Below are 27,692 nucleotides of genomic sequence, written 5' to 3'. Positions count from 1 at the left end.
CATTTCTCAGATCACAACTAAAATTCTTACTTGTTCAATCTCCACATTATCTACTTGTGCACCTCATAAAAGCAATTTCTCATTCTTTTGAACAAATTGCAGTACATTCATGCAGTTGATTATGTGCAAATGTATGCTGTTTCTTACATTATTAATTGCTTATGTCATGTTTATAAAAATGTATTATACTGGTTCTCTGTTGAATAGTCTTACCCCACAAAACATATAGGCATTAGTTCCATAAGTCATTAAATGCAGAATTGGTTGAACTAGTTGTCATAAACTGTCAAACATATTTTCTATACAATTCTATTAGACTTTTTTTGTCCTGAATTGTTGAATTGCAGAGGTGAGTTCTGAATTTCACTAATGAAGGGGAATGTAAAGCATTAGATCAATCAATGATCAACCAGTTCTCTATAATAGCTCAGAGTGCATCTCATGAAGCTTCATCTGGGATGCATACAGAGCACAACACGTTACACACTCTGAGAGAGGAAGAACAACAGGGTGAACAGCCGAGAAGAAGAAGAGGAGCAAGGATGTGTGGTGGAAGGGTAAGGAGGTAAAACAGAGGAACAGGCTAAGATTGTGTGTTTCAGAAGAAATAAGTGCCATTATTGTAGATCATGTTCTCATTCATGACCTTATGGCCGAGGCTGGATGAAGGGTGCAGCCGAATGTTGGGAGAACAACCGTGTGTCTTCAATCATTCAAGCGTTTGTAGACAGAACAGGTGTGTAATCAGACAGTGTTCACTCTACTGCACTGTACTGTTCACCATAAACTGTAGACTTACTGTAATGCTATAGGCTATTACAGAAGTCTACTTGCATTATACATTATACAGTAAATATACTTGATAGAGACACGTACATACAGTATATGTGTGATAGTCTTGTTTTTTATATCACAGTGCCACTGTACTGTAATCTTTTGTCAGACCAACAGTAAAAGTGCATATGTGAATCCTGTCCAGTCTCCTCTAGAGTAATGCGTATATGTGTGCTGTTTAAATTTATATGTCATTCAGATACAGTGCAGTATTTTGTATTTTCAATCATTGTCATCAAAATCGTAGCCATAGTTTACATCTGAAACTAAGCATTTTGACATTCTTGTTTGTGAACAATGACACAAGGATATGTTCTTTGATATTGTACTAAGGATTTTGAGCAAGTTACAGGAGTTTGATGGTAGGCTAATCTATTGTGTTCTGCTGTTTGTACGAAATGCACTTAGGTACTGGTGTGCAAATCTTAAGGATGATTCAATAAATGTACTAAAGTGACTGATAATAACTGTTAATAGAGCAGTTACAGCAAACATTATGTAACTGCTGTCTCTCTCTCTCTCTCTCTCTCTCTATATATATAGAGAGTCTCTCTCTCTCTCTCTCTCTCTCTCTATATATATATATATATAGAGAGAGAGAGAGAGAGAGAGAGAGAGAGAAAGAGAGAGAGAGAGAGAGAGAGATAGAGACAGCAGTTACATATAGTCATAATACAAAAGAAAAAAAGTGTTTAAAAGAATCATGAATCAAGCTGACACGTTTAAATGTTTGTTTACAGATGTATTTTGTTCTTACTTTGATTTTAAAAGCCATTGGATCTACACTAACCCTAACCCTAACCCTAACCCTAGCTCTGTCTCTGCCTGTCAGACTGACTGAGATCTGCTCATACTGTGATCAGCCGCCCTTCCCCCACAGCACTGACTCTGATCGCGCGCGCGCCCTTCCCCCACAGCACTGAGACTGATCGCGTGCGCGCCCTTCACCCACAGCACTGAGACTGATCGCGTGCGCGCCCTTCCCCCACAGCACTGAGACTGACTGCAGAGTGAAAGAGATGAGATGAATGAACTAACAGACTGACCAGTGACAGAGAGATAGGTAATCAGCAGTGCTGCTCAAAAGATGACAATCTGTTGTGGCTATGCGTTTTTAAAGCACTTTTACATTGTCTAACAGCTTCTCCGCCCTTTAATGTAAATACCATTCATTTATTAAATACATAAAAAGATAATGCTGTTAAATTACACGTTAAAGTTTAATTTTGAGCCTCGAAATAATCCACACTCCTTCCCCCTTCTTAACTCAAATAAATTCTGAAGTAGTTGTGGGACACTGATGAAATGACAACAACACAGACAAGTGCAGAACTGGAGATATACCAGCTCATATCAGCCCTGCTGTATATTTGCAGACATCAATTTACTATTTTGATTAATGATATTAGTAGAAAATAATATGCCTGTTCAAGAGATCTAGGTTGCTCATTTAGGCATTTTTTGCTCTTTTAAACCTGTGTTTGTACGCACATGCGCAGTGGTTCCTAGTTCGAGGCGGGTGGATTCGTTTAAAAGTGATCATGTGCTCTGTCCACTAGAAAAGACCGGAAAAGACACTCTGGAAAGACTCACTTCACCACAGGTTTTTTTGTTTTGTTTTTTTTTAGTTTGAAGAAAGAGTACTGTGATTAAAACTGTGGAAAAAAAGATTCTTGCCATCAGATAATGTTCTATTAGGTTAAATAAATGTAGTCACAATTTCAACGTGAAATCCAAATACGTAATTACGTCATTTACGCAAGTCTGCGACCGTGGATGTGTTTTCCCGGGAAATGCAGACACGTGACAATGGGACGCGAAACAGACGACGACAACCCCCACCACGCACGCATTAAAGGCTAAAGGTGAGATCTAGACTTGTCCTCAAAATGCATGATAACTAAATACATTGTGAAATATGAAAGTTAGTAAGATGTGTTTATTTTAGTTGTTTAATTATTTTTTCCTTAGGGTTTTATTTACTTCTCGACTGTATTTGAGTTTGCTTCTAATATGATGATTTGCTGCAATAAAGAAAAAGTTTATTGCCAACTTGTAGGCAATGGCCAGTAAATAGAATTTTGTTATTTTTTATATAATAGTACTTTAGATTCTGCAAATTAATCTAAACAACTGAGTCAGTGATAGTCTACTAGCCTATATCATTGTTTTTTTTTTTAATCAAAAGTGTTGTCAACTATCAACAGTAATTTGTATAAATAATGAAATAATGAATTCCATTTTTTTATATCATTATTATTTGATAATTTTTATTTTATATAATATTTTTTATTACATTATATGCCTGTTCTTATTATTATTTATCTTTATAGAGCTTTTTTGCCCAATGCCAGTACATAGACACTTTATAGTATTTTTATTGTGTGTGTCAAATCCAAAGCAGACCAAAAGCACATTAAAAATAGCCCCTATGAATCTAGCTGGTTACTGACTGAAAATCTCCCATACGCTCTTAAATCAAATATGAATATACAGTAGATTGATGTCAATTGTGGTCACAAGGCACACAAGAACTAATGGTTTTTGGCATCATTGACATTGCCTTTTTTATCTAAATGCCTGTTGTTGACTGGTCACATGTGCTGTCATTGAATAGAGCTCTGTTGATATAATATAAAGATATACTTTAGTGTTTAACAGAAAAAAACACAACACAGGTTTGGAACAACATGAGGTTCAATTGAAACAACAATTAATATAATTGTATGTTAATTATGTATGTTTTTGGGTGAACAATTCCAGTAAGATCAACAAGATTTTTTTAAATATGCTTATTTATTTCATTCACCTTATATTTATTTTATTTATTTTTTTCAGTCATTTCAAGAAAGAAATTCAGCATGCTGGGAAATAAAAGGCGTAAAAAACCTCTGCAGGACGCTGAGCATCACATTACCTGTGAAACCGACAAGCCTGGGCTTCGAGAGCAGTTCATCAGCAAATATAAAGGCAAGTATAAATTACTAAGCAGTTTAGTAATAACGTTAATCTACAAAACTGAGAATTTAATGTGAGGTGAGTCATATGGTTGTTAGGCCAACTAATATCCATGTTTCACAAGTTAAACAAAACCAGTTACATTTTTGCATTTCTGGTTCCATCAACCCAAAGTCAATGTTTATTTGCACATTCTGAACCCAGTTATGCATAATAAGCCGACAGTGCATGTGGTCATGTAAACGCAGACTAAGGTCACCATAAACAGCATAAGCATAAACCAATCGACACAGATAGATTTTTGCCCCTTATTTGCAGATTTGCCCGGCATGTAAACACATTAACCTCTGTGTTCTGTGGCTTATTGAAGGGAGCATGTGTGATGTGTGACAGGAAAGTGTCCTTATTTTGGATTAAAGCACATCCAGACAGAGCGAGTGTTTTCTTGACCCAAGAACCTCTTAAAAGTATTCTCATCTCGTTCAGAAGTGGTACAGTCAAAATCCTGCACCCGATACTGCATGAGAGGAGAATATGAGTCTGGAAGTTTTCCTCTGAAATTCTGGAATACTCTTGGGCTTTATTTAACATCACAACTGACATGACATATGAAATACACAGTCAGATAAACGAATGGTTAGGTTTTGACGTCATTAACCTGATTTACTTATAAAGTAGTGGTTTACGTGGTTATTGGTTTGCATGTAAACCTGGATAATGGATTATTTCAAGAAGGTGATTTTATTTTGTTATCAGCGTATCGGTGTGCATGTAAACATGATCAATGGGTTTTGGTTAAATTCCTGAAATAAGATCCATGGTTAGCACAAGATCAAGATATTTTCACGCTTTACTCCACAACATAAAATAGTAATACTCTCTTGTGTGTTTTTTTTAAAAGCCTTTACTTGTCTGGTAAAAGGCAGTTGTTAACAAGTGTCTAAATGGGAGACGGGTTGTCTGGGACATTAAACGTCATCAGCTGAACAGATTAACTCATCTAGTCACTTTCACAGCCTCGTTGTGTTTATAATCGCACTCTTGCAAACTATTCTAGGTAGATGTAGGGATGGGGATGTATACATCACACAATCAGTCAAACATGCATTATAATAATGCAGAAACATTATAAATATTACACAGGGAGATGGATTTTAAAGCTTTAGAGTTCCTGGAGGCACATTTATCAACAAAAAAAAAAAAAAACTCTATACTTTTATCTAAACTATAGAAGCCACATAAAACATCCATATACCACAAAGAAAAACTACCTGAAAGAGATGCAAATAATAAACAAACAGAATTGTCTTTTAAAATAATGCAACACAGTTGTTGAAGCTTCATCGTAAGGAAGTTGAAGTTGGTCAACCGTGGTGTAGTTTATAGATTAACTTTAGCTTATTTTCTGCAAATCCCAGTGGGTTTTTGTGGAGGAAACCAGGGGATGTTCAACTACTACCGGGTTGGCCTGCAAAAATAGGTTTGTGTAAGAAAATGTATGTAATTTTAACTGTATAATTTTAAGACTTAAAAGTATAATGTAAAGTATAAAAAGCAAATCATGCTTTGAGATTAGCCTGACTTTTGACTATTTTCCTTAAGTAATTTCCCTTTCACATCGTATAATGTACGTCATATGGTAGAGAACTTTTAGTAATAAAATAATAGTTGACATTAAAGAAACTGCAGCTAATGTATTTCTCCTCTTTAGAGCTTTCTTCCGACCGAACTGAACACTACACTGAAGCTGAGAACACGTTCCTGTTTGATTTTCAGTGGCATGGCAAAAATTGGTGGTGAGTACAGAACTGTTGGATTGATGTAGTAAGGATGCTAAAATATCTGGAACTGTAAAATACTTAGGATGTGTTCATACCTGGAGTTCTGTTCGCTTGGTTCGTTTGGTCCGGGTCCGCTTAGTGTTCAGATTGGCATTTCTATTGTCAAACCTGTTATGCTTGACCAGTCTGTCCTTTTTAGGGTCACATCTTCCTGTTTTTGGTTCGTTTACATGTCTCTGGGTCCATGTTACATTCTTTTTTCATTCGAACCGCACCAGAGTTCGTTTGGAAGCCAACTGAGACCTATTTATTCAGCATCTGGATCCTCTTGTTTGGTGGCACCAGGTTTCAGATGGCAGTGTTCACACTTATTCAAATTAACCACACTAACAGTCTAAACAAACATGCCAGGTGTGAACACACCCTAATAATTAAAATTCAACATGAACTGACATTAAGAGTACTGAGTGCAGTTTCCTTGAGTCATCTAAATTGGCTTTCCCTGTATTCCCTAAAGAGAACAAAATGATTAATTTTAGATGCCTTTATCTGAGAGCTGAGAGGATGTTGCAGTGCGCCATTTAATCTCATATATCATATAGATCAGTGGTTCTCAGACCCTCCTCTCTGCAGATTCTGTATGTCTCCTTCACCTGACACACTCAGATGAGTTCATAGAGCTGTGTTCTGATGATGAACTCCTCATCTGAATCAGGTGGATTAAAACACCAGACATACAGCATATGCAGAGTGGTGGGTTCCCAGGACTGGGGTTCAGAACCACTTATAATAACTGTACATGTCTAGCTAGTACTGAGTGGTCATTTTATGTCTTTATAGCATGGATGCATCTAAAGAAGACTCGTCCTTGGGAAGACTTATGTAAATGATGAGACCAGAAATACTTGCAAAATGAGAACCGTTGAAGTGAGCAGAAAACCTCACCTGTGTCTCTTTGCTGTACGAGACATTCTACCAGGGGAGGAAATCACTTACAATTATGGCGACTCAGATTGGCCATGGCGAGTCAAGGTACTATCAAGAAAATGCTAAAGAGATTAATCAGTAATTCTCACAAATCTCATAATCTTAACTCTCATTCTGATTAGTTACCATGTGATTGTGGTCTCATATTTCTCAAGCCTTTGAATAAAGCATCAGCAGAATCCACTGATAAAAAGCCAGCCAGCAGTTTGGGTCTGCAGAAATCGGTAAGTCCACTTTAAAACATCTGTATCATTATATTATTGACTCTTTCAGCGTAGAGTTGTGTGTGAAAGAAATGATAGATAACGTGTAGGACAGCTAGAGGAATGAACATGAACAAGTTTTTCTGTCCTTTACAAATATTCTGATTTTGATATTCACTGGTTTCTTTTCTGACATCCAGCCCCATTGTTCAGCTTCTGTTTCTTCTCCTGAATTGGACAAGGTGAACAGCAATGGTCCATATAAGCAGTCAGGCAAAGCAATAACATCAATGAATAAAACGGTAACCATCTCATACATGCAGCAACTATCTACTGATGTTTACTGCCAGCTAGTTGAAAGTGCAGTGAGTGATTTCTGAGAAACACTATTGATATTTGAAATCGACACCCAAACAGACACACCCCTCCCTTCATTGCTCGGCCCCCAAAATAATGAACACGCAACACAGGCAACCACTAACAGCTGGCGCTCAGGTGTTCAACTCGAAAAGATCTTTATCGCTGGCAAACCATAGGATGCTTTTTAAAGGTTTGGTTTTAGTTGATTGTAGGTGCATATCCACTTCATCCAGCACACGTGTGTAATAGTAGTGGGAAGTTCGGATCATTTTACTGACTCAGATCTTTAAATCTCGTTCATCAAAATGAACAAATCTTTTTTCAAGTTATTTCGTTCATTTCAGCAGAATGTATTTAAAATGTTACATGTTAGCCAAATTCCCCAAACACATCAAATGTTGATCGCATTTAGAATAAGAAAAAAATTGCAATGCAAGAAAAAGGCCATATTATGAGAAACAGTTAATTTATTTATTTGGGTCTTCAGGCTATGCATTCTGTTAGTTTACCTCACCTCCCGATCTAAGCCGTTCGATCATCCCGTGATCCTCATAAACTGAGCTTTGCAGTCTGTAGTACCAGATACAGTATTGATTAGTTCACGTTTCGAGTCTATCGACTTTGGGTTCAAGTCATTCGTGCATCACGTGACAGCCCCATATAGGCTGAGCTATGCAGTCGCTACCGGATACAGAATTGATTAGTTCATCTTTTGAGTTTTCGTGGACTTGATAGGTGAACTAATCATTTATCTTTCCGGTACTGACAGCATAGCCTCTGTGGGACTGACCGGAAGAACGAAAGACTTGGACCCGAAGTCTCGAGAGATGAACTAATCATTTCTGTTTCCAGTACAGAACCCATGGGATGTTGGGCATGTGCGGTCAGCGCAAAATGAACGAATCACTCTCTGAGACAACTCGGTAGTCCCGAGTCATATTAAAGATTCGTTCATGACGACCCGTCACTAGTGTATAAACGCTTCAAATGATACAAAATTGTATTGCCATTAGAAATGTACTTATGTACCCACACTTATGTAAAATGTACCCACAATTAAAACAAACAAACTAAAAATGACTTGGATGGTATGGAGTAAATGTAGCGCCTTACTACCAACCTCTGCTAGTTAAGTATAGTTATTGGTTCAGAGTTTAAATGTCTGACTCTGAACCAATGTAACTATTAATGTGACTATTGTCACAATTTGTATGTAAAGTTTGTATAAATGTTTGTTTAGAGTTTTTATTTTATTAATGATCTTTGCTTTGAAATGTGCAAAACATTTTTTGTTCACTCCTACAGTGTGTTTGTTCTTGTCTGAAATGGGTGCCACAGTTTTCAATATTGCTAATGTACATTTTATTCTTGTTTAAGCTAAATACCTCTTTATATATCTGCAGAAGCGGTTTCAATCAAGATTGGCAAAATTAAGACAACATCATGAAGATTGCTATGAACGTTTTAACAGAGCAGAAATTGAAAAGGAACACAAGATTGCTAAACAGCAATCACAAAAAGTTTGTTTGGTGAGTAATATGTGAACATAATCACACTATTCTGTGATCAACGCCTCAGTCAATTAACGGTTAATTATTTTATTATTCATTTATTTTATTAATTAACAGTTTGCTTAGTCCTTTTGCTTTTAGACCTTATATTTTTATTCAAATTATATTTCAAGCTGTCACAGTCATCCTCAGTCGCATCCACATCTGATGCACCCTCTTCATCGGCACCCTGTGCTTTGTCCACCTCTATAATGGCCTCATCAACCTCATGCTCTCCTGCCCTGTCCTCATCACCGTCACCAGCTCCTGCGCCACCCATGCCACCTTCATCCTCGCCTGGGCAGCCTTCATCATCATCATCTTCGCCTGGGCAGCCTTCATCATCCTCGCCTGGGCAGCCTTCATCATCCTCATCCTCGCCTGGGCAGCCTTCATCATCCTCATCCTCGCCTGGGCAGCCTTCATCATCCTCATCCTCGCCTGGGCAGCCTTCATCATCCTCATCCTCGCCTGGGCAGCCTTCATCAGCTTCGCCTGGGCAGCCTTCATCATCCTCGCCTGGGCAGCCTTCATCATCTTCGCCTGGGCAGCCTTCATCATCCTCGCCTGGGCAGCCTTCATCATCTTTGCCTGGGCAGCCTTCATCATCCTCGCCTAGTAGGCAGCCTTCATCATCCTCATCCTCGCCTGGGCAGCCTTCATCATCCTCATCCTCGCCTAGGCAGCCTTCATCATCCTCGCCTGGGCAGCCTTCATCATCCTCATCCTCGCCTAGGCAGCCTTCATCTTCATCATCCTCATCCTCGCCTGGGCAGCCTTCATCATCCTCATCCTCGCCTGGGCAGCCTTCATCATCATCATCCTCGCCTGGGCAGCCTTCATCATCCTCATCCTCGCCTGGGCAGCCTTCATCATCATCATCCTCGTCTGGGCAGCCTTCATCATCATCATCATCCTCGCCTGGGCAGCCTTCATCATCCTCGCCTGGGCAGCCTTCGTCATCCTCGCCTGGGCAGCCTTCATCATCCTCGCCTGGGCAGCCTTCATCATCCTCATCCTCGCCTAGGCAGCCTTCATCATCCTCGCCTGGGCAGCCTTCATCATCCTCATCCTCGCCTAGGCAGCCTTCATCTTCATCATCCTCATCCTCGCCTAGGCAGCCTTCATCATCCTCATCCTCGCCTGGGCAGCCTTCATCATCCTCGCCTGGGCAGCCTTCATCATCCTCATCCTCGCCTAGGCAGCCTTCATCATCCTCGCCTGGGCAGCCTTCATCTTCATCATCCTCGCCTAGGCAGCCTTCCTCTTCATCATCCTCATCCTCGCCTGGGCAGCCTTCATCATCCTCGCCTGGGCAGGCTTCATCTTCATCATCCTCGCGTGGGCAGCCTTCATCTTCATCATCCTCATCTTTGCCTAGGCAGCCTTCATCATCCTCATCCTCGCCTAGGCAGCCTTCATCATCCTCGCCTAGGCAGCCTTTATCATCCTCGCCTGGGCAGCCTTCATCTTCATCATCCTCGCCTAGGCAGCCTTCATCATCCTCATCCTCGCCTGGGCAGCCTTCATCATCCTCGCCTGGGCAGCCTTCATCATCCTCATCCTCGCCTAGGCAGCCTTCATCATCCTCGCCTGGGCAGCCTTCATCTTCATCATCCTCGCCTAGGCAGCCTTCCTCTTCATCATCCTCATCCTCGCCTGGGCAGCCTTCATCATCCTCGCCTGGGCAGGCTTCATCTTCATCATCCTCGCGTGGGCAGCCTTCATCTTCATCATCCTCATCTTTGCCTAGGCAGCCTTCATCATCCTCATCCTCGCCTAGGCAGCCTTCATCATCCTCGCCTGGGCAGCCTTCATCTTCATCATCCTCATCCTCGCCTGGGCAGCCTTCATCTTCATCATCCTCGCCTGGGCAGCCTTCCTCTTCATCATCCTCATCCTCGCCTGGGCAGCCTTCATCATCCTCGCCTGGGCAGGCTTCATCTTCATCATTCTTGCCTGAGCAGCCTTCATCTTCATCATCCTCATCCTCGCCTGGGCAGCCTTCCTCTTCATCATCCTCATCCTCGCCTGGGCAGCCTTCATCTTCATCATCCTCGCCTGGGCAGCCTTCATCTTCATCATCCTCGCCTGGGCAGCCTTCATCTTCATCATCCTCGCCTGGGCAGCCTTCATTGCCTTCCTATGCGCAGCCTTCATCATCATCATCATCATCTTCTCTTGCTCCACCCTTATCTTCACTCTTATCAGTGATTCAAAATCGCAGATGTCTGAGACACTCTCATTAAGGGAGGTGGGTAGATTAATTTGCTTAATTATTGGGATGGTCTGGCTGTATTGCACTTGTAGAACTAACAATAGATTATATGAAATTATATATTATTTATATTTGTTTGTATTTCTCCTCTTCCAGATATCCTCTTTAAGGCCATCAAGAAAAAGACAGGTATGTGACTTGCCATGTGATACTTTATATGCTCAATTTTTTTGGCATAATTATGACTTTGCTTGCCAGTATCCACAATGCGATGAAACATAATGTTACAGGAACCACTGCCTTGAGTAAGTGTTATATTCTCTCATTCAGTATTCAGGAAGTACCGTCTGTGACACAGACTACAGCGATGTCACAGACTACAGCGATGTTGACCAAACATACCAAAAATCAGCTCAGATGAATCGGATGGTAGTTCTTCTGGACATGACATGGTCAAAAATGGCCAGACACCTTGAGTTTGTCCATCGCAGAGGGAACACTGCAGCTGGCAAAAATGAGTAAAGTCCTAATGGCCATGGAGAAAGGAACACTGTCTGACTACAAAGGAAAGATGCATCTGTCAGTATGAACTACACGCGAAACTTCATCATAGTTCATAAAGGACACTATTTTCTTGAAACCTTTGCTCACTTCTAAGCCGACTGGTGTGTTTAGAGCACACAGAGGTCGAACTCTTTTCCTGCCCTGGGCATCATCATCTTTAGGTTTCAGAGGACAGTTTTTGATATGTTTCCAAAGGCTACGCTTGTTATAAGGCCCTTGGCAGTAAATGCAGTGAATAAATTCTTTGGCTCTTTGTCTATTTTTTGAACGGTAGTAGGCAATCATCTCCCCATGTCCTTGTCTCACCACATCTGTGTTGTGGGCAAAGTTGCCCCTTTTTCAAAGGAGGTTCAACTGTACTCGTCTTTCTTTGGAATGTTTTGGAAATGCTATTGCCTTTACAACCCCCACTTCGTTGCGATGGACAAATTCAAGGTGTCTTGCCATTTTTGAATATGGCTTAGAGCAATTAAGGCAATACTGCTTCTTGTACGCCTTGCGGAGTTCCGTCTTTGGTGATGGCATTGACTGAATAAAAGTCTTATCACCAGACAAGGTGTTTGTCTCTTTAGATTGGCATTTCATCTTTTTTGGTGATGGTACAGTCATAAATTGATCAGATGAACTACCTGCCTCGTTGGGAGATGTTGGATGTATCAAAGCACTTTTGACAATGTCATGTCCAGAAGAACTACCATCCGATTCATCTGAGCTGATTTTTGGTATGTTTGGTCACATCAGACCCCATCCTGTTGAACAAGTGCTCTCCCAGCTGCTAATGGCCATGGAGAAAGGAACACTGTCTGACTACAAAGGAAAGAAACTTGATGACATTGAAATTGACCCAAATGGTACGAGTATACTTGGACTGTCTGTGTGTATCTGTTCTTTACATATTTGCAAAACAATGTATATGTTACCGGCAAAGTGTGTAATCCGGAATTCTATAGAATGCCCTAGGTAATGTAGGTAGGTAACTTAGGTAACCATCAGGCATTCTATACAATAACGGGATTTCACACTTTGCCGGTAACATATATAATCATGTCACAGATGGTAAGTATAAGCAATAAAGTGTAAATTTTTTTGTCAGTGAATTATTTAGAGCAACTTGAGGCCCAAGGTGATTCCATGTCAAGTGATGAGGAGGATTACAGTGACCTATCTCAGAAAACAGCACCAGCAGAGACTGATCAACTTGTTCAATCTGATCAATCTGTTTCATGGGAGGATCAAGGTAAGAAAAATCTCTAAACTACACAAACAACAATAATCAAATAAACATGAATCAGCTCCATGCAGCAATATCCAGCCAAATGAAAAAAATATACACATTAGGACACATTAGTCTTGATTTGGTCTTTACTCACCAATTTAGTTGTAATGAGAATGTGTAATGAGTATTTACTTGTTTTTAACTATTTCATAGGTTCTTCAAACGCTCCAAAAAAGAAATGGGAGGACAGTGAGGTAAAAGCAGTAGAGAGACACATGATGAAGTTCATCAAGACATACAAAGTTCCTGGTAAGCAAGACTGTGAAAGATGCATTCACGCAGAGCCAGAAGCTTTGAAGCAGCGAACATGGACTGGTGTGAAAAATTATGTGCGGAACAGGATCACGACTCTTAAAGAAAAGGTGGTTTGTAGGGTGGCACAAACACTTTAACACTTTGCACATTATGCTCTTTTTGTAAGAAATGGAGCTAAATTAAAAGAAATGAGGATATAGGTGTAGAAATATTTTGAGGATGGAATGAAACAGAATATAAAGTGCAAAGTTAGAGTATAAGAAGGCTAATGAAGAAGTAGAGGATATTAAGATAGTCAATTTTCATTATTCAGTTTTCTTTGTTCAGTTGCAATGAAGTTGGATGGAATGTCATGTTAAACTTTTTGATATTTCTGTCATAGAGGGAGGAGAGAATGTTAAGAGGATAAAAAGGGAAGAGTGAATAGGTGTGTTGGACATGGGCCGTGGCTGGATGTAACCGATCGGTGAGAGTTGCAGTGTGCAGGCGGGAGGAGCTGAAAACAGACACGTGAGTCGGACACTTTCTGCTTCCCGTAGTGACGCAGAGCCAGAAGCTTTGAAGCAGCGAACATGGACTGGTGTGAGAAATTATGTGCGGAACAGGATCACGACTCTTAAAGAAAGGGTGGTTTGTAGGGAGGCACAAACACTTTAACACTTTGCACATTATACTCTTTTTGTAAGAAATGGAGCTAAATTAAAAGAAATAAGGATAAAGGTATAGAAATTAAAATTGAGAGACGCTCACGCTGTGTTTGCATACTTTACCACAGCTGAAGTGAAATAAATGCATTATTTGCCAAATACACAGATATTTCAGAGACATTTTCATGCAATACATGTACTGCTTAATACAGCATCTGTTTGTACAAGAATAAAGTTCAACATAAGCCTAAATACCGATGAAGTGGGGTCTACATTGTATCAGTTTTATTTGGATAAACATGACAATATAACAGCGTGACTACATGAAAGGGGATTTCACTGTTATAAAAACAGATTTGTGAGCATTAGTGGAACTAAAGGTGTGAGAATTAACTCTTAATCATTGTGTTGCAGTGGATTCGGCCAATCGTGGATCAGTTGTGTCGTCATCAGAGCTCATGAGTCGCTCTGGAGAAGCTGCGCTGGCTGAGTCCTCCTGCTCTCCAATCGCTCTCGCCGTACTCTGATACCATACGTCACAGTCACGGGGCTTCGCTGTCTGAAGTCGGACACAAGTTCTAACCGGCATGCACTGCTCAAGTCAGCCGCTGATCGGTCTGCGCAGCGCTGCATGAAGTCCAACAAGCCTAATGCTCTCCTCCCTCTTTACATCCCTTTACATTCTCCTCCCTCTTTACATCCCTTTACATTCTCTCCTCCCTCTTTTCATCCCCTTTACATTTTCTCCTCCCTCTTTACGTCCCCTTTACATTCTCCTCCCTCTTTACATCCCTTTACATTCTCTCCTCCCTCTTTACGTCCCCTTTACATTTTCTCCTCCCTCTTTACGTCCCCTTTACATTCTCTCCTCCCTCTTAACATCCCCTTTACATTCTCTCCTCCCTCTTTACGTCCCCTTTACATTCTCTCCTCCCTCTTTACGTCCCCTTTACATTCTCTCCTCCCTCTTTACATCCCCTTTAAATTCTCTCCTCTCTCTTAACATCCCCTTTACATTCTCTCCTCCCTCTTTACATCCCCTTTACATTCTCTCCTCCCCTTTTACATTATCTCCTCCCCTTTACATCCTCTTTACATTCTCCCCTCCCTCTTTACATTCTCTCCTCCCTCTTTACATTCCCCTTTACATTTTCTCCTCCCTCTTTACGTCCCCTTTACATTCTCTCCTCCCTCTTTACGTCCCCTTTACATTCTCTCCTCCCTCTTTACATCCCCTTTATATTCTCTCCTCCCTCTTTATGTCCCCTTTATATTCTCTCCTCCCTCTTTACGTCCCCTTAACATTCTCTCCTCCCTCTTTACGTCCCCTTTACATTCTCTCCTCCATCTTTACGTCCCCTTTACATTAGGCTTGTTGGACTTCATGCAGCGCTGCACAGAACGATCAGCGGCTAACTTGAGCAGTGCTTGATGGTTAGAACTTGTGTCCGACTTCAGACAGCGACGCCCGTGACTGTGCCATAAGGCATCAGAGTACAATGAGAGTGATTGGAGAGCAGGAGGACTCAGCCAGAGCAGATTCTCTAGAGCGACTCACGAGCTCTGATGATGACACAGCTAATCCACGATTGGCAGAGTACACCGCTTGACAACGATCACGTGCGTTTCATGTTTCTTCTCACACCTTCAGTTCCACTAAGGATCACAAATCTGTTCTTTATAACAGTAAAAGCTCTTTTCATGTAGTTGCGATAAATGTTTATCAAAATAAAACAATGTAGACCCCACTTCACTGGTATTTAGGCTTATTTTGAACTTTATTCTTGTACAAACAGTAGTGCATGTATTGAATGAAAATGTCTCTGAAATATCTGTATCTGGAAAATAATGCGTTTATTCCACTTCAGCTGTGGTAAAGTATGCAAACTTAGCCTGAGCGTCACTACGGGAAGCAGAAAGTGTCTGACATCACATTCTCTCGTCTGCACACGGCAACTCTCACCAATCGGTTACATCCAGCCACAGCCCATGTCCAGCACACCTAATATAAGGGATGAATAGAGGGAGTAAATGTAAAGAGGATGAAAAGAGGGAGGAGTAAAGCGGGTAAAAAGAGTGAGGAGTAGAGTTAGAGGATGAAGAGGAGGAGTAAAGAGGATGAAAAGAGGGAGTAGTAAAGAGGGTAAAAAGATGGAGGAGTAGAGTTAAAGAGGATAAAGAGAGGGAGGAGTAAAGCGGGTAAAAAGAGTGAGGAGTAGTTAGAGGATGAAGAGGAGGAGTAAAGAGGGTAAAAAGAGGGAGGAGTAGAGTTAAAGAGGATGAAAAGAGGGAGGAGTAAAGGGTAAAAAGAGGGAGGAGTAGAGTTAAAGAGGTGAAGAGGAGGAGTAGAATTAAAGAGGATAAAGAGGGAGGAGTAAAGCGGGTAAAAAGAGTGAGGAGTAGAGTTAAAGAGGATGAAGAGAAGTAGAGTTAAAGAGGATGAAAAGGAGTAAAGTGGGTAAAAAGAGGGAGGAGTAGAGTTAAAGAGGGAGGAGTAGAGTTAAAGAGGGAGGAGTAGAGTTAAAGAGGGAGGAGTAGAGTTAAAGAGGATGAAAAGGAGTAAAGCGGGTAAAAAGAGGGATGAGTAGAGTTAAAGAGGGATGAGTAGAGTTAAAGAGGGAGGAGTAGAGTTAAAGAGGGAGGAGAGAATGTAAAGGAGGAAGTAGAGAGATTTTGAAGAAGGGTGGATGGAGGAAGTACAGAGGATAGTTGGGCACTGAGAATCATTCCCACCTCCAAGTTAATTGATTTTTCATTGTTGTTCTTTTAAAAAAAAGAATAATTTGAAGTTCTGTCATTAACTGCAATGTGCACTTTCAACACAATGTGTCCAAGACTGTTAATATTAAAGAGTCATTTAATCGGAGTGTGTGTCACTAGAGTCCCCAAAGAGTCGTTCAATTGGAGTGTGTGTGTGTGTCACTTGAGTCCCCAAAGAGTCATTTAATCGGAGTTTGTGTGTGTCTCGAGTCCCCAAAGAGTCATTTAATCGGAGTGTGTGTGTGTGTCACTAGAGTCCCCAAAGAGTCATTTAATCAGAGTGTGTGTCACTAGAGTCCCCAAAGAGTCATTTAATCGGAGTGTGTGTGTCTCTCTAGTCCCCAAAGAGTCGTTTAATATGAGTGTGTGTGTGTCACTAGAGTCCCCAAAGGGTCATTTAATCGGAGTGTGTGTGTGTCACTAGAGTCCCCAAAGGGTCGTTTAATCGGAGTGTGTGTGTCACTTAAGTCCCCAAAGAGTCATTTAATCGGAGTGTGTGTGTCACTTAAGTCCCCAAAGAGTCATTTAATCGGAGTGTGTGTGTCACTCGAGTCCCCAAAGGGTCATTTAATCGGAGTGTGTGTGTGTCACTAGAGTCCCCAAAGAGTCATTTAATCGGAGTGTGCGTGTCACTCGAGTCCCCAAAGGGTCATTTAATCGGAGTGTGTGTGTCACTAGAGTCCCCAAAGGGTAATTTAATCGGAGTGTGTGTGTCACTCGAGTCCCCAAAGGGTCATTTAATCGGAGTGTGTGTGTGTCACTAGAGTCCCCAAAGAGTCATTTAATCGGAGTGTGTGTGTCACTTCGAGTCCCCAAAGGGTCATTTAATCGGAGTGTGTGTGTGTCACTAGAGTCCCCAAAGGGTCATTTAATCGGAGTGTGTGTGTCACTAGAGTCCCCAAAGAGTCATTTAATCGGAGTGTGTGTGTCACTCGAGTCCCCAAAGAGTCATTTAATCGGAGAGTGTGTATCACTATTTTTATTTGTATAGAGTTTTTTTTGACAATTACTACACTTTACAGAAGAACATGCCTAATGTCTTAACCCCAGTGTGTAGCCAAAGATGACTCTGATGAGGAAAACTCCTTAAGATGTTTTTGTGATAATGATTAGTTTACAGTCGATGCTAAATTAACTAGAGGGATGCAGCCGGTGGTCAGTGAAAGGTTCTCTGCCATGAAGTGAAGTCCGTTTTATTTCTATAGCGCATGATACAATACAGATGGTTTCAAAGGAGCTTCACAGACATAAAATAACTTGCAAATGTCAACAATTATGAAATGAATAATGTAGAGCTGTTTTACAGTTGAAATTAAAGACAATAGTGTTATTATTCAGCTCAATTCTGTTCATCTTTTGCTTCTGATAGTCAATCAGTCAAATCAATAATATTTCTGAATGTTAATTGTCATTCCCCAACTGAGCAGCCAAAGGCACTTGATCTCAAGCTACAAATCAGACAAAAAATGTAGGCTACCCATTTACAGTGATCTTGCAGAAAAGAAGAAACCCAGTTTACTCTCTCACACCTGTATCTCTGCACTAGCTTGATTTCACTGTCCAGTATTGGAACTTTGAATTGTAATATTCTACTTCTGTCTTCTTAGGATAAATAATATATAACATCTCAACAATGTCCTGAAAGTATACCTTAACCAGAGTATGTGTATCACCATGGTCCTCAAAGTATGACTTCATCAGAGTTTGTGTTTAATGTCCCCAAAATGGACATAAAAAATACTGTCCCTAAAGTGAAGGCAAAATGTCAGGTCTTTAAGGAAGGCTTTTATTGATAAAATCAAGTGATAATTGTGATGACAGCTTCTCCAGAAGTGCAGTCATATCTTTCTTTTGTCTCTAGACCCTTCAGAAAGGGGTGTCCCTAAAGGTAGGGTTCCCAGTCATACGTCCTCACATTGTGGTTAAGTAGGTATGTGTGTGTGTGTGTGTGTGTGTGTGTGCATCAGAGCACTTCCCCTCAGGGAAGCTGTGCCAGACTCCCATGTTGCCCCTAGAACTAAAAGCAAACCCTATATTTCTGCTAACACATCCCAAACATGTCAGTTCTTATCAGCCACAGCACAATGCCTCCAACATATTTCTCTTTTCAGAGTGACTAATACTGAACTTTAGACTGTGCTAATGGAGTGTAGAGTGACGGCAGTTAAAGGTGGATGTAGTTTTGAGAAGTGTTGCTTGTAAATTTAACCACGCTAAGTGACTCAACCTGTGCTGTAATTAATAACTCAAACACTGAGAAATGTCTTGGGCTCCAAGGAAATTTCATTACAGAAGTCATGCTGTAATTCCTATATACACCATCCCAGAAAAATAAAAATGTATCATTTCTTTTTCTCTATTTTTTAATAAACTATTCAAATAGGAATAGGCCGGTAAATGTGATAAATGTTTGATTCTAACTTGCAACATTTCCTGCTTCCATTTCCTTAGGATACTATCATAATATCAATAAAAGTGGCATAAAACATTATATTGTAATGGTAACATATTATATTGTGTTGTATTTAATATCTATGTGATGAAGCAGTATTATATTGTTAATTAGGGATAATTGGGACATATTTTCCCAGTTATCTCATTAGTAAAAAGTGTTCCACTTTACCTGAATTCACCCTAATAATATTTCATTACAATATAATGTGTGTAGGGCTAAGTATTGCAATGCACGAGCCAAAAGAATCACATTAATAATCATTATGAGTAGAATATGCATTACATTGCACACTTTATAATTTACACTCAATCACATCAACCTCCTCAATCCATTAACAGACACTCTGATTTACCACCACATTAAACTTTAGTTAATAGCCGGAGATGTTTCATGATCAATAAGACAGCTGTCCCTCTAAATTAATGAATCACTATCTTTCAGTTCCCCACCAACCAATCAACTGTGGTTTATTGCACTGTTATGAAGCTTAAAAGGTCAAATGGGTCAAAACCTTAGCGGAAGAGTCATTTAATGTGATATAAAACCATGCAAAATGCTGTTTTCTTTCTGACCAGAATGGTTTCTTCTTGCTATTTAATATTTCCAAGCCTATTTTTTGGTCCAAAATTAAAACTACAAAACATTATGTACCACAGGTAGGCTTTGTACAATGACAAAGACAAAGACAAAGATTTATCCACCTATCTCAATCTAACACCATTGACACCACCACACACACATACGGCTACACACACACACACACACACACACACACACACACACACACACTGTGTAATGCTTCAGTAAAGATAAGACCCTCTCAGCGTGAGATCTTTCCGAGAGATTAAAGGAACAAGAATTTGCTCTAAATGCTTTTACTTCAATCTGCCGAGAGGCAGTCGAGACCAGCAGAATTAATACTCTCTTAACAGGAAAACGTCGTTTTTTTCTTTCATTCTTCCATAGTGTTAAATTACTAAATCCTTCCTTTATCAGTGTCACACTGACTGTGTTTTGTTATCTAACAATGTTCTCCTTTTATTTACAGAGATGTCATAATCCACATGACCACAGATACATTCAAAGCCATCATTGTTTTTTAATACCAGAGCTCAGAGCGTTGCATAGTTCCTGTTTTTCTGCTGTATATAATACAAAAGGAGAAGATACACAGATGTGGAAATACACACAAAAAAAGCCATTTTCCCAAATGGTTACACTGCTGTACTAACTAAAGCTTTATGCTAACAGGCTTACTGAATTCTGGCACAAATCCGGGAGTATTCACTGACCTAAATAATTCTGAGCTAAAATGTACAGTTTTCAGGGTTATTAGGTGAAGTTCTGCTGCATTGGGTATAAAAAACCCCCATGATTCCAGCGTATTTAGCTAAGACCTACAGAAGGAACAATTGTTGAACGTGTAACTAACCTCTGGTGGTCAGTGTGAGGTAAGAGGTGTAAAGTCCCCGTGGAGGTTTGGAACGAGGCCTGAAATGAAACAGCATGTGTGTATTGTGGTTTTGCAACCTCTCGGTGCCCAATGCCAAACCAGAAAGCCGTTGGAAAGCCTGGCCTTTTGTGGAACCCAACTGGTCTAGTGTCTCATAGCCAGCCAGCAACAAGGCAGATTTCAACTACGCCTGCTATCCACAAAAAAACAAAAGTACGATAGAGGATATGGAAATGCTGGGAAGGAGAGATCCAGAAGATGCAAAATGCCCCTGAGTGGAGAGCTGAAACGTTCCAGATTAATTGGTCTATCTGAGATCATTAAAGCCTGAAAAAAATCCTCCAGCAAGGTGTCTACCATAATGAAATCTTAACATAAGTGAACGCATGATGGTTAATGCTGGTTTGGTGCTGGTATAGCCATGCTATTCATTATTCACAAATACATTAAAGATGGAATTCTCACATCTAATTATTAATGTACACACACATACACAGTATTTATTAGTATTTGATAGTGTTTTTCCCACGAAATCAAAGTCATGAAAGCAAACTTGCAGAAAACAACATAAAAATCAGGAAATGACATCAGGCAACAAAATGTTAACACAAATTATTGATGGGCGAAGAAAATAATCAATGTAAAACAAAACATATTAAGAATACCTTTGCTCATGAGCAGAAGACAGAGAAAAGTGGAACATCTCAGAGATCTAAAATGGCTCCCTTATCAAATATTTACATTGGTGTGATTGGTGTCCCCTTGGCCCTAGATAATCAATAGCTTTTATATATGATACCTTCAGACAGAAAGACAGAAAGAGCAGCACCATCATGGGAATAAAGAGAGAGAGAAAGCAAGCGAGAGAAAAATGAACAGCGGAGAGCTTGTATTTTTTTTTTTCCTTCCTGCGAGGCGGAGGTTGAGAGACATGTTTGGAGAGTGTGTTTAATGCCCTGGTCCATGGGGACGAATGGTTGCTATTAGTGTATTTCTCATTCTGTCTGCAGTCTCTGGTTCATATTGAATGAGGCAGATCAATAGACATCAACCCACCACCTCAATAGAGACCCTTCTCCATCACATCAGGGCTCAGGGACAGCGCCTAACTATGGTGAGAAAGTTCAAATGAAAACTAAATGATATAAAAAAAAACTGAAAAAAAAAAAACAACAACCAAAAAACAGGATAAACTGACTGAAACTAAACTAAAGTTCAAGGCTATCTAAAATAAAATTAAATCTGGCAGCCTTAGAATACAAAAATATTAAACTAGATCAAACTAGAAAACTCTTTTAAAAAACTAACAGTGAAAGTGGAAAGTGGAAAGTTTGAAACTTGTGAAACCTAAACCAAACTATTATATATTGTATATTTGAAAAGAGAGTATATTCGAGAGTGACATCCCTTCTTCCAGCGCTTCAGGTGCCCTTTTCAATTTAACAGCATTGCGGACCCACTCAGAAAAGAAGAAAAAAGGTAGGGTCAGTCAAGCAGTCCCCAAACCCACAGAAACCGGGCCTTCTATTACCTAGGGAGAGAGGCTTATGTACTAGTTTCCATGGCAACATAATTTTGAAATGCTCCCTTCATTGATTGTGAATCAAGACTTAAATAGTAGAACTCCTAGGAGAATATAGCCTAAGAGTGAAGTTTGATCCACCCACAGCAAAAGGTTCATACTAACTAAAGCAAAGAAAATTGCTTGAAAATACAATAACACATCTCAATCTCTTTCAATAAACTTTTAATTCTATAGCCAACCTTCAGAGGCATGTTTCATGTGCTTGGCCTTCAAATGAACAAATATGGGCTAGCTATGGGCTAAAATATGGACTAGCTTACATTTGAAGTATAATCATAAGGCATTCTCTTTAAAGCATTTACAACATGAAAATTGATGATCAAAATGGCGCTAAAAACGTTGGCGTTAGTGATCAGTGAAGCTCAGTTTCTTACAGTTAGACTTTGCTCTTTGCTCACCTTAAAGTGGATGCTCGACTTACTGATGCTAAACAGCCAATATACATCAATGTCATACCGTCATTTTCCCTATGACATGCTAACCTAGGCTAACAGTTAGCCTCTAAGGTATTTCAACACATTTGTCTTTGGATATCCACATTCGCATTTCTGTTGGTAAGCAAATGACCTGGCTGAGCCCTTCGACATACAAGAATAAACAAGGTTCTTCACATTAGCAGAACTCGATCTCACCTACAGGAATGGAAGTGTTCTAGTGATTATAGCGCTCTATTGATTTAGCGTCCAATTGCACAGCAGAGACTTTTTAAAGTCTTTTCAGCCATTTTTACCCTGGCCATTAGGCATTGTAGCATTGATTTTTGGAGAAGGAAAAAAATCCAACCAATCCCGGCTGATGACAGAGCTGACTGGAGAACGGTAGAGCCAGACTTTCCAGCCAGAGTGCTAAAAGGTTGTTCGCAGTATTCACACAGAATCAGCCTGTTTGGGGCCTGAAGCACTTCTTTAACCCCTTCAACAGGAGTGAGTTGATCCCAGAAGCAATTGAGGAAATCAGACTGCTTTTCAGAGGTCGGACCCTTTCCCTTTTCCAATAACCATGGAAAAATGGTTGCACAAATGGCACTCACGTAACACACTCACATAACACAGCATTTACCTGGCCTTCAACATCCGAAATACCTGTCCAATTACCTCAGAGGTGTCAGGAGAGGGTTTAAACATCTCTACTGCTGGATTTCTCCTTTGTCTCAATCTTCTCTCAATCTCCCTGGAGTGCCCTTCCTTTCCAAAGGCTATTTCCTGCTTTCCATCCATCATGCACATCGTGACAGAGCCAATCTCCCAGGCTTTGCTGGTAGGCCTAGTTGGAACATCCTATCAACCTAGTGGCATATAATGTCCACTTGAGCCGGAGACTACTTAATCCCATGAAACAACCGAAAGAAACCAGGTGGACAACTTTATCACGACCCGAAAGCGGAGCTCTACAATTTTCCTCAACCATCAATTCCGCCTACAGCAGATTTTCCAACTTTCGAGAAGAATCACATAAAACAGAAGCACTTGTGAATGATTTGACTGCGCAGCCTATGAAAAAAAGCACTTGTGGAATAACTAGTAATGAATAACTGAGTACTTGTCCATACAAAATTTCCCAGGTTGCTGCTTACTGACCCAAGTCAAATTTGCTCCATTTGGTCCTTAGATATGGTTGCTTCAATGTAAGTCTATTCGAATTTTCACTTGCTTTACAGTCCAACAGTAAAAATTAATTTAAAAAAATAAAAATAATACAATTAATAAAAATAAAAGTAAATGTACTAAATATAATACAGTACAAAAGAAAATATAACATAATACAACAGTAATTGTAGTGCTTCTAAGGAACTAACGCACAACATTTTTTAATCTTAGAAAAGCAGGAATGACATATTTGGATGTGGTTTGCATCCAGACTGTTCTACTCAAACTTACAGTATACTCAATACTTCAGTTTTCCTGCAGACTTTGAAATCAGTGGGGCTGAAATGAAAAGCAGGTGTGTTTGGAGACCGGCGGTCTTGCTGTTATTTCAGTGGGGTGAGATACAGAGGGAACAGGGGGAGCCTCTGACCGCAGCTCTTGGGTGGAGAGCTATAAAAAAGAGATTATCCATGCACGCGAGAAAAGTAGCAATAAAAACGAATTCTTCTCCACTTACTCGTGCCTTTTTTCTTGCTGTCTGTTCTAGCACACAAACTATAGTCTCACTACATCAATTTAAAATCATAGGAACCTTAAACTTCAAGCTGAGTCTCCAAAGCAAATGCATTATTTCTGAACATAGAGTGGCCATTAAAATAGCTGCTGAAGTCTCCCTCTTACTACTGTTTTCCTGAATAAAACAGATTTATTCATATTGATCTATTTAAAGAGCCTCCAAATCCCTTGTGGATTTTTGAGAGAAGCTGTTGATCACTCTAATCATACAGGTTGATAGCAAAAATCCTGATTTGCATGGGAGATGTGAGGTTGTGCAGGTCTGTAATCATGAACTGTAGATCAGGTCTGTAAACCAGCCAGCGCCAGACTTAGAGACAGCACTGGAAACTGGCTCCTCTTAAGAGACAGTCTCTCGTTTTATTGGCAACATTTCATTACACATGTGTAAATGCTATTGGGTATCTCATTCCTGTCTCTCCTGTTGCTCCGCCTGTTTTTTAAATGTGGGAATAACTTTTAAATGTCTGACATGATTGTGTTCTAACAGAGAGGGATTTGTCCGTTAAAATTGCATGTGAAAAAACATTTTAGCTCCAAAAACTGGTTTATTTCCACGAGAAACAGGTAATAAAAAAAGTAGCATGGGACTTCATTTTATCCATTGGGAATTGACTGGATCATAAAAAAATGAGCTTTCCATACCAGAATGAATCCAGACCTGAATTAGATTTTGATAAAACTAGTTATTCAATAGCTTGTGCTGCTTAAGGAAGGAATATATATATATATATATATATATATATATTCCTTCCTTAAGCAGCACAAGCTATTGAATATTATATTATTATATTATTATATATATATTTTTTTTTTACATTTGGAATAATGTTCACTAATAAGTCATTGACAATAAGACCAGGAAAAAGCATTCAAGTAAATAGGGTCCATACTGATTCATGTTGATTTCAAGTCTGAGCCAGCCAGCAGACTGTTTCTCCTGGTCGTAAGGCCCTCTTGTCATCTGCAGTCTGACAGATGAATTATTAAGAGAGTTTGGAAAAAAATAAAATAATGCAAGACAACTGCTGGATGCACGTGTCGTTGCATCCACGTGCCTTCTTCCTCTTCAAAACACACAGAAAAAAATATGTCTGAGTGCCATTAAGAGACAAAACAGTTGTAGGAACAAATCCCATTACAACATCACTGTGAGGCAACATTAGCAAAGGACACTCAATAGAAGGTAAACATTGTAGTGAGAAGTGTAGAATTCCCATTCTGAACAGAAACAGTTTAAGACGTTTCTTTCCCCATTTTAAGTGTTATTTTGACCACGCTTTGTGAAAAATCACACCACTATTAGTCGTCATAATGCGAGTTGTGAACATCTCTACAAAAATAATGATGTCAATATTTCAAACGGGAATGATAGGCCTATTGTGACTTTTAAACTGCGGGTGAAAGGAAGAAAATATGAAGAAATGTCAAGTTTCCTTAACATTTTTCCTTTTCAATAAAGAAAAACTGTGAAGCCAGCCTGTCAGTTTTACAGACCGAGAAATACAACTTCTACTAAACGCATGCAAAAACATTCATAAATTCATCCTGTAGACAGAAAAGGAACATTCAACGATGTGCTAAATTCCCTGGATGAAATTTTAGAGTTCTGTAAGCTGTCAATGTCCCTGTATAATTGATGGCGTGCCGAGTCTTTGATGATTTGGCTGTGGAGACTCTATTCCAGCTCATGTCTTTCCGACAGGGGTCCACACCCAAGACCCAGGAGCAAGAGAAGAAAAAAAACACCGGCTACATCTGGTAGCCATCCTGACGTTCTCCAGCAGAGCTCACAACGGTCGTGTTTTAACTGCTTTCTGAGAAAGAAATCTCAAATATCCCCAGCACCTATGAAGACTAAGACTAGCTACGCACCATGTAGGGCTAATTGTCATTAGTGACACCATCACAGTGTTTGATTTGCATGTCATTTCTATTTTACTCTGCCCAGATCTCAGCATGCCAGCAATCTGAAACTCACTGAAACTGTTCTACAGTTTCCTAAGAGACAACTGCATGGCAAAGAAAACAAGTATCATGAATCGTCTGTGTTTTGACAGTTGGACCGTGAACCTAAATTGCAGATTGGCACTTTGCCATCCACTGACAGGTTATTCCATGTTGTTTACTATCAGCTACTAAAATGTTATTGATCCAAACAGCAGCTGGAGGTAAAGAAATGGGCAGACAGTATGATGGAGGGCTGAGATGGAGAGACGTTTTAGTCGGCAGCTGACTAACTAGATGCCACTAATAAAAGCAGCATAATTTATTATTATTATTTTTTACACATTGTAAAGTAATTGTTAAAATGAAATTAATCACTAAATATATTTTTTTAATATATGGTAATTATGTAGTGACCAAAAAAAAAAGACTTATATTTTAGCCTTTTCAAAAATATCCTTTTCGATTACAACTCTGCACGCTCATTGATTGATTGATTTTTTAATTAATACATTTTTGTAAAGAGTTTTGTAAAGAATTTCATATGCAGGCACAATTTATATTTCTCCACAAAACTAATATCAAGCATTTAAGCATATGGTTATAAAGGAACAATGTCAGTGTCCTACATATGAGCAAGCATCTTTTTCTCCTTTAAAAATTTGTTCCAGAAATAATGTTATTATCAAGGGTAAGTGAAATGGCTATTGCAGATGTCTTGCGCTGTCTTCGCCGATAAAAGCTTCTCGGTTGGAAGAAAAACTTGCACTTGATGCAGCTCATACACACACACACACACACACACACAAACTGGCAATGAGTAGCTAGCAGAGAGCTAGTAATATGCTACGGAGAAAACAGCTCAGTTTACCGAGTTGGGCTGAATGTTGAACAGGCAGCTTTATGCTTCACTGATCTGTAGGGGCTATCAGTAGGTACCAGTGACGCTTAAATGATTCAGTATATGTATGTCCAGAGTGCAGAAACTGTATATCACGCTTCATGTGTTATGGGACCTAAATATCCACAGGCATGTTTTGTGGTTGGATTCCCTGGAAGTACCAACTAAGCAGTTTCTTTTCACCAAATGTTGTTAAAACATGATATCTCAAGGGTCCCTCCTTCTATATATTATATAATATGATATAATATAACATAATATGTAACACACACACATACAGTACATACATACATAGTGTGACCATATGTTCACACTTTAGATTAGGGTCCAATTCTCACTATTAACTAGGACTTTTACCTCAAACTCTTAATTACTGCTTATTAATAGTTAGTAAGGTAGTTGTTAAGTTAAGGTATTGGGTAGGATCAGGGGAAGTTTACACAACACAGTTTTCAACTGAAAGCAGAAAACTTTTTATGCGTTTTGGCCGTTCATTTACACGACAATAGCGTTTGGGGGGCTTGAAAACAAACGCTTTTAAAAATGGGTTTCAAAGTGCAAGGTTTTGAAAATGATGCCTTTACTGTCTCTGTGTAAACAAAAAAAACTTGAATTTGTGAAAACGGTGACGTTATGTGCATGTGTATTACATGTTCAAGCATGCCTATTACGTGTTCGTGGGGTGTTTCTTGACAAAGTGACATCGCCAACTACTGGCCTGGCATGCAAAATACAGCCTTTTTAGTCATTTTCGCAGATCCATGTGAACGGAGATCCATGTGAACGAAAATCGTTT

At 39.7% G+C, this 27,692-nt stretch overlaps 1 protein-coding gene across 2 annotated transcripts; it reads left to right on the top strand.

Moving 5' to 3' along the window:
- The first annotated feature begins 1,585 nt into the window (after positions 1-1,585).
- Positions 1,586-13,800, top strand: LOC311075726 (uncharacterized protein). Of its 2 annotated transcripts, XM_084103289.1 has the most exons (11): positions 1,586-2,699; positions 3,673-3,804; positions 5,504-5,588; positions 6,414-6,605; positions 6,716-6,784; positions 6,964-7,065; positions 8,527-8,652; positions 11,048-11,080; positions 11,222-12,306; positions 12,549-12,692; positions 12,885-13,800. In XM_084103289.1, the coding sequence occupies exons 4-9, from the start codon at positions 6,486-6,488 to the stop codon at positions 11,411-11,413; spliced, it is 642 nt and encodes a 213-aa protein (XP_083959415.1). In that variant the 5' UTR covers positions 1,586-2,699; positions 3,673-3,804; positions 5,504-5,588; positions 6,414-6,485; the 3' UTR covers positions 11,414-12,306; positions 12,549-12,692; positions 12,885-13,800. The 2 variants fall into 2 exon arrangements, with proteins under 2 accessions (XP_083959415.1, XP_083959416.1); XM_084103290.1 differs by lacking the exons at positions 1,586-2,699; positions 3,673-3,804; positions 5,504-5,588; ... (1 more) ...; positions 6,716-6,784; positions 6,964-7,065 and having other exon boundaries at positions 12,885-13,093; positions 13,369-13,800.
- The last annotated feature ends 13,892 nt before the right edge of the window (positions 13,801-27,692 follow it).

This window comes from Abramis brama (assembly GCF_963993115.1).
Source record: "Abramis brama genome assembly, chromosome: 24".
In the NCBI taxonomy this organism is placed as follows: Eukaryota; Metazoa; Chordata; class Actinopteri; order Cypriniformes; family Leuciscidae; genus Abramis; species Abramis brama.
This window is presented reverse-complemented; position numbering and strand designations above follow the sequence as displayed.

Bases quoted from the DNA above. Each gene is read 5' to 3' on its own strand.
- LOC311075726 (XM_084103289.1), top strand. From the start codon at position 6,486: ATGAGAACCGTTGAAGTGAGCAGAAAACCTCACCTGTGTCTCTTTGCT. The intron at 6,785-6,963 runs GTAAGTCCACTT...TCTGACATCCAG, and splicing joins GTTTGGGTCTGCAGAAATCG to CCCCATTGTTCAGCTTCTGT. The intron at 11,081-11,221 runs GTATGTGACTTG...TCTCTCATTCAG, and splicing joins GGCCATCAAGAAAAAGACAG to TATTCAGGAAGTACCGTCTG.